General features: G+C 43.2%; 1 protein-coding gene across 1 annotated transcript in view; it reads right to left on the bottom strand.

Annotated features, from left to right (window-relative positions):
• anxa14 (annexin A14) overlaps nt 1-1054 on the bottom strand; it is a gene marked incomplete at its 5' end in the record, with an annotated part of 4523 nt that extends 3469 nt beyond the window's left edge. Inside the window, 3 exons of the mRNA XM_030788542.1 lie at nt 265-378; nt 539-627; nt 910-1054. Coding sequence (XP_030644402.1) covers nt 265-378; nt 539-627; nt 910-1054 — 348 coding nt within the window. The remainder of the gene's footprint in view (nt 1-264; nt 379-538; nt 628-909) is intronic.
• Nucleotides 1055-7853: the final 6799 nt, after the last annotated feature.

Below are 7853 nucleotides of genomic sequence, written 5' to 3'. Positions count from 1 at the left end.
GCTAACTCTTATCAAAAACTATCACAGGAAATATGACCATATAAGGTAACAGGAAAAGGAGATCACATTCATTTTCTGTTGCAGGTAGCAGAGAAAGATTCTGGGAGTCAAATTATTTTCTGATGGATCACAGATCAGTGAAACATAATATGAAAGGTCAAAAAGTCATGGAACCAGTTAATCTGGTGCTTTTTCAGAGTCTAGGTTCCTACTTTGTGTAGAGAGGGTAAAAGTGATTTGTGGGGCTGAGCCTGTGTCCTGTACCTTCATGGCCTGGTACAGGCGCTGGGCCTCAAACTGCTCCGGGGTCAACATTAGACCCAGTATCAAAGTCTCCAGGTCTCCAGACAAGACTCTCTTAAGCCCCGCTACGAGATCCTGTCTCACACACACACACACACACAAGCACAAAAACACACACAAAGAGAGAGAGAAAGAGAGTGAGAGACAGAATCTAGGAGAAGAATTGTAGAAACAGGTGTGGATGTATGATGTAGACGAACGCCAAAGCTTGTTATGAATGAACTTTTCAAATCACCTTCTCAATCAGCTTCTGGTAAGCTGCAGCCAGACTCTGTCTCTGAGCATAGCTCCGATTGGTCAGGATCCTCACCAGTGTCTGCACATCTTCAGTGGAAAAAAACATCAGTGTTGTATCATGTGAATTTGTCACATACAGATGCCATCAAAATCTACCCAATGAGGTGTCATTAACATGATGAATGCGTTCCCTCATTCAGGGAGTGTAACAGCTGAAACTGTCATACTCCTAGACGCTTATATTCATGGACGTATTACTGCCTGTGAATACGCATAGTGTGTATATATGGTCATGTTCAGTTATGATACCCTTTGACTATGCTGCACTTCTCAGGAGAAATACAGAGATTCTTATTCCATCTGGAATACCTTTCACTTCCAGCGCTGCCTGCACCTCAGCGATGTCCCTCTCAGGCCGGAAGTTTGGGAAGGGGCGCACAGACCCCAGGGTCCCCCACCACATCTCCTCTGACTGGGGTTGGAGGGGAGTGGAGGAAGATGGAGGGTGAGGAGTTGGGAGGTTTAAAGGTTTTAAGAGGAGAAAACCAGACAAATGAGAAAGGGAAATACAGAAATGAAAAGAGTTGAGAGTGAGAATAAAAACCGTGAGGAAAAGAAGAGAGATTGAGTGAGAGTGCAAACCAACAAGGAAAAAAGACAGGTTGAGAAAAAAAAAAAAGAGGCGGGGGGGGGGAGAGGAAGAGAGGATGAAAATGAATTAGAGAGACATATAAAAAGTGAAGAAGAAAACCATGAGTCAGAAAGAGAGAGAGAGAGAGAGAGAGAGAAAGAGAGAGAATTAAAACATGTACTGTTTGAGGACGAATGTGTCTGTTACAGAGTGGGTATCTGTGACATTATAAGGAAGCTGTAGTTAACTTGACTCACCATTCCTGATATGTGCTGTGAGAGCCGAGGTCAGTAGCCGTGACAACGCAACTACCTATCAGAGTGAAGATAAGTGTGATATGAACCCTAAAATTCCACAAATACCAGTCCACAATCAGAGAGGCGATGCTGATTAGAATCAGGACACAGATCCACAGGTGTATTAACATAATATTCACTGTCAGTTTAAGGACAGAAATAACCAACTTTACATTTAAGAAAACTTCAATCATCTTAAAGACACTAACCAAATAAATAAAAGAAAGAAAGAAAGAAAGAAAGAAAGAAAGAAAGCAAGCAAGCTATTTCAGTACTTTTCAGTTTTACATAAATTTTGTGATGCGTACTTGTGATAATGTGACGAAATGACCAGTTAAATTAAACATTTACTTTTCGCTATTCATTTGAAACTGAAAGATAATAAGTTGTCCTGGCTTTATTGCTGCTATAACATATTTAATTTGATTAAGGACTAACAAACAAAAAAAAAATCAATAACTTAATAAATTCATAATAAATTCAGAAAGCTGTCTCAAGGTAACTGTATCTAAATCAGTCCCCTTTTGAACAGTTCAGAATGAAGAAATCGTGTTTACCTGTGCCGAGGGCTGCAGTGTTAATGACAGGAGTGACAATAGTGCGGGAGGTCAAAACAGAGATCGCAGGTAAAACTCTATCTGCTCATGCTACTCTCTGAGCTCCACCCATCTCTCTCTCTCTCTCTCTCACTCTGTCTCTCTCTTTTTTCCTCAGTAGTCGAGACAAATGAATTAATGGATGACAGAATGAGAGAATGCATGAATGAATGAATGATTGAATGAATGAATGAATGAATGAATGATTGATTGATTGAGCAATTTTGATAATGCATCAAAACATCACATGAACTTGTATGAGACTAGACTGGCTATCATTCATCCAAACAACTTGGGCTACATCTCTGAGATTCTGAACACTCTTTATTTTGTTAAAATAGGCTCAAGTGAGGGAGCTGTTGGACATTTTAAATAAGTTTCCCCAGCAAACCTCTCAGTCTACTCCCTGTTGTTTTCGGTTCAGCTCTGAAACCCAGGAACCTGCACACACAATAGGGGAAACTCACACAAAAGATCTTTTCAGCTTGTCAACATTTCGACAGCTGTGATTAGATCAAATATCTGTTCAGCTGGCTTTGTCCCTCACCGGAGACAGCATTCCGAGAGAACAGACAGGAAGTGGCGAAAATGCAATCCACAATGCGGAGAGTGTCTCATTTACATACAGTAAAAAAAAAAAAAAACAACAAAAACAAAAAAAAAGCCTGTTTGACATTGTTGTAAGCCTTGTCTTGGTCATGTCTGATAAAAGATGAGTGAAAGACTAAAACCGGGTCAGACATACCTTTACAGATTTACCTCGTGATAGACATGGAGTCGTGCGTTTTCACCCCGTCCTGGGCTTGGTCTCACTGGTACTATTGTGGAGGTGAGAGAGAGAGGGAGGAGGGACAGGAGAGGAGTAATTTGAGAAATGTGGGTGTGTGCAGTAATCGTCCAACCAGGGACAGATCATCGTATACTTGAAGGTGCTCCAAGACTTCATCATCGTTCAGTGAAGGCTCTCATTCCTAATCACCGATCGCCCGTAAAAACGTCCCTTTTGATTCGAGCATTGGCTTCATCCACATGTTTTTTTTAACTAAAGATGACTGGCAGTATTTTGTATGTGGGAACGCTGAGATCAAAGGGCATGTCGTCAGATGAAAGACAAATATCTAATGCAGATGCGACAGAACGGGTGGGGCTTGAGGGAACAGAGACTGCCCTATGATGTAGAATGAGTGTGGATCATAGGAACGGTCGGAAAACAAAAACCAAATTACTGTATTCTGCTGTTGAGCTGTAAGAATGGGAAACAGGCATGCCAAATGAGATTACGTACAGTACATTTACCCTAATAAAATTCACTGAGGCTTGACTCACATTTCAGACCTGTTTGATGCCTCAGATTTAGAATTATGCTATTCCGTTATAACCACTCAGGTGTGAATGATTTCTAACAGTGTACGACAAAGAGATGTTTCAATTACAAATTTCACCCAAGCAACAGAGAGGAACTGTACACAAATGATCGTGGTTTGACCGAACGACAGTTTAGACTGGCTAAAGCACTTTGAGAATAACGTGTTTGTTTTCTTTTTTTATTTAAAAAAAAAAATTTAAAACCACTCCCTTTAAATAACATTACATGGTACTTTGAAAAATAAAACATTACAGCAGAAGACCTTTTTGTATTTCAAAAACATATTGAACATATTGTCCTAAACATACGCTTTGGCAATTCAGTAACAACCCACAACTGTTAAAATGCATTTGCACAGAAACACCACCGAGAATAGAAGAAACAGCATAATAGCAGCTATAATCAGATACATTCACATATTTATAAAATACACAGAAAAATGAAACAGCCCCATTAAGACAATGAATATACATGCCGATATATAATGAAATAACACAATCTGATGGAGAATAAATCTTTGCTAAAGGAAAAAAATAAAATGTAATTGCTGAAAACAGTACTTATGATGTGCACAATATCTCTGGCCACAAGTCCATGTTTAACAGCCACAGAAATTCTGCTGTGTAATGTCCAGGACGTGATACTTTACTACATGTTTCAAAATTCCTAAAATTCCTAAAATGCTGTGAATAGCCATGTCAACACAAGACTTTTCCCAGTAGCTCCCAGCAGCTACAGGTTCAGTTCTGCTGAACTCTCATAGTAATAGTATCACAAACCGTTAGGCACTGTGTGTGATCGGTGTAAATAACAAAAATATTTACTCTGTTTATATTTACATATTTAAAAATGTGTCGTCTCAATCAGTGTCAAAGTAATATAAAACTGTAATGGTAACATGGGTGTACAGTATTTCATTAATATTTCTTGCTGCTTAGCAACAAAATTAGAAGAAGACGAAGAACTTTATTGGTCACACACACACACACACCAGACCAGTGAGCAGCAAAATGCAGCCTCCGCATTTAACCCATCCTACACACCAGTGACACACACACACACACACTAGGAGCTAGGACTGGTGGGCGGCCGCAGGCGCCCGGGGACCAGGTCTTTTTGCCAGTAAGTGTTAATCCCAGCACATATGTCTTTGATGGTGGTAGGAAACCACCATCTGGAGGAAACCCATGCAAACCCAGGGCCTTCTTGCTGTGAGGCAACAGTGCTAACTACTGAGCCACCATGAAGCCCAAACACATATGATCCAGGTAAATATTCTCAGTCCATCTTTCTCCAAGTAAGCCAGCATCACTGTCGGAGCCTATTTAGAGTTGACTGTCACAGTGTCAAAAAAAAAAAAAAAACTAGGCGGGGCATTGGGGTAGAGGTTAAAGTGTCCGTGAGCCACATCAGCGGGCGCGCAAAGGCAGGTCTGTATCCACCGCTGAGAAAAGCACATTGCTGTAGCTCAGTGTCTCTTATTTTTCGCCTCTCGGACAAAATCAGAACCCTTCTGTTTGTCGCCATGACGACAACCAAACTCTCCAAAGCGAGAGTGCATTGCGGTGGAGAGTGCATTGCGGTGGAGAGTGCATTGTGGGCGCTTGGGTGTTGTAATCGGAGGGTCCAGTGGTAAAATCCTGGCACTTCGTTCCTGCAGGCTTTGCAGATTAAGGGCGTGTTCACTGTTTTGTGAGGTATATGCAGACAACGTACGGCCAGAGCGGACAAGCAGAAGAGAGAGAGAGAGAGAGAGAGAGAGAGAGATTCTTCTGAGGTTAGAGAAGCTCCAGTTCCCACTGCTGGCTGACCTTGTCTTCCACCTCTTCACGAATCACCACATGCTCTTTGTCGTACGCTTTGCCCCCTGAAATAAAACAGAGGATGAAAGCAACTAAGTTAAACTGTGAGAAGGGACACAGAGGCCATTAAGTGAAACAGGGAGACGTGACGGCTAGGTGTGTGTGAGAGCGGTAATCCTGTGGATGTGTGTGTGTGTGTGTGTGTGTGTGTGAGGGTTGTTATCCTGTGGATGTGTGTGTGTGTGTGTGTGTGTGTGTGTGTGAGGGTTGTTATCCTGTGGATGTGTGTGTGTGTGTGTGTGTGTGTGTGTGAGGGTTGTTATCCTGTGGATGTGTGTGTGTGTGTGTGAGGTTTGTTATCCTGCGGATGTGTGTGTGTGTGTGAGGGTTGTTATCCTGTGGATGTGTGTGTGTGTGTGTGAGGTTTGTTATCCTGCGGATGTGTGTGTGTGTGTGTGTGTGAGGGTTGTTATCCTGCGGATGTGTGTGTGTGTGTGCTCGTGAGGGTTAGGAACAGACGGGTAGGTGTCGTGGGGGAGATTTGTACCTTTGACGTCCAGCCGCATGCCGGGGAAGGTCAGACTGAGGATGGGGCCCGTGAGCTGAGCGGCCCACGTCTGGATGGGCGTGCGCGTGTCGGACCAGAGCACCACCTTGGCCCCTGACTCCACATTACCCATCACCTGTAGACTCATGTTAGCCGCCATCTGAGAGAGAGAGAGAGAGAGTGAAATTTATTTTGTACTGCCTCTATAGCGTCATGAAAAGACCTGCGCAGTCACAATCACAGGACTAATAACTAGACTGTTTAATATTTTAAGAATAGAGATATGATTTAGGATTACATTAACAGAGTGAAGGGTACATGGAATAACACTGACAATCAAAATTGGACTATTTTCATCCGGATGTTGCTAAATCCATTGCCCACCTTATATTCACAGTGATTTGGAATGTCTGAATACAAGTATAGTTATGTTTAATAAGCAGTGTGTGATGACTACCTTATTTCTGATGAGTCCGTCCTCATAGAACCAGACGTCAGTCATACCGTCCACCTGCTCCGCCACCACCACCCGACCCGACTTCATATCCTCTACTCCACCCTGCACAGACAGGCTGTAGCCCTGCGCTTTGTTCTTAATGCGGAAGAACCTCCGTCTCTAAAAAGGGCAAAATCATATCCAAACCAAACGGGAGAATTAGATTCCTTCTAGATCTCCTGCTAAAACTGCAGAATGAGGAGTTAATGAGGAGTGGAAATATTAACCTGTTTAACTGGGTACATGGAGCCAATGTAGTGCAGTTGACTGAATTTGTGCCAGTTTGTGATTTCAATGGGTTCAAGTAGGAACTGGCGCCCCCTGTAGTTATTGTGTTCAAATATCACCCAGCTGCCAGAGAGAGAGAGGATGGTATGGCATGAATGAGGAGGAGAAATAATAAGATAAATACACACATGCATGTGCAGGTACACACACGTAACAAACCTGACAAATACTACACTGTACACACGCACACGCATGCACACACACACACACACACTCACCAGCCACTGTTGACCCTCACAGACTGGAAGTGGTTGTTGAAACCTTCCTCTAGCATATTGTGCACCTCTGTGTTCACAGTGACCTCTCTGCCTTCCAGACACTCCAGGCCAAAGAGAGAGATAGACGGCACTGAAAACATCTGAGAGAGAGAGGGAGAAAGCACAAAACGGATGAAGAGTAAATAAAAACAGTGAAAGGAATGGGCAGAGGAAAAACAGATACAATAAACAATGACTACAGGGAGGGGGGTGTGGTACTCACGATTGGTACAGCTTTCACTGAGCGGAAGACAGAGGTGGATTGGCAGCCTATGCTAACGAAGTTGGGGTAATCGCCCTCTGACAGAACGTACTGGTTTCCCGTAAACTTCTGGCCTTCATACAGGACCCAGCTGAAATAAAAAACATGCAAAGTTAACTGAGAAAACAAAAACATCTCTCCATCTTCTCTCTGTACTCCTCTGCGGTGTTCAGCTGTAGTGTACTCTATGCCACAGTACGTTAAATCCTTAAAACACGTTCTCACTGACCTTCCGCCGACCACCCTGCAGGACTTGACCACCAGGCCGTCCGGCAGACAGTCCATGTCCTCAGCACACACCTGGCACGGGCCCTGGAAGTCAGGCTCTGGGTACAGCAGCACCTGAGGGACAGAGACAGAGACAGAGACAGAGACAGAGACGGAGAGAGAGACAGAGAGAGAGAGAGACAGAGACAGAGACAGAGACAGAGACAGAGACAGAGACAGAGACAGTTAACTACATGTGCCACACAAACAAAGACAGCTCGGGGGGGGGGGGGGGGGGGGGGGGGGCAGTATCTTAATGGAATGGCTGGAAAGACAGACCAATCGTCTCACCTCATTCTTGAAGCACGGGTCCTCGCTAAATGTCTGATACATGGGGAAACAAAGAGAAAAATACAAAAAAGAAGTTTTCCCTTAGAAGGTTTGCCGAAGGCACATGTTATGAATACATGAACTGAACAAAATGAAAATGATAGCTGTATATCATTCTAACCCAATTCACTGATTTTAATTTAATTCATTTTCCCTAACTGTACATTATCTTTAT

Source organism: Chanos chanos, chromosome 12, assembly GCF_902362185.1.
Source record: "Chanos chanos chromosome 12, fChaCha1.1, whole genome shotgun sequence".
In the NCBI taxonomy this organism is placed as follows: Eukaryota; Metazoa; Chordata; class Actinopteri; order Gonorynchiformes; family Chanidae; genus Chanos; species Chanos chanos.
Note: the sequence above shows the minus strand (reverse complement) of the source record. Positions and strands in the feature narration are given on the sequence as shown.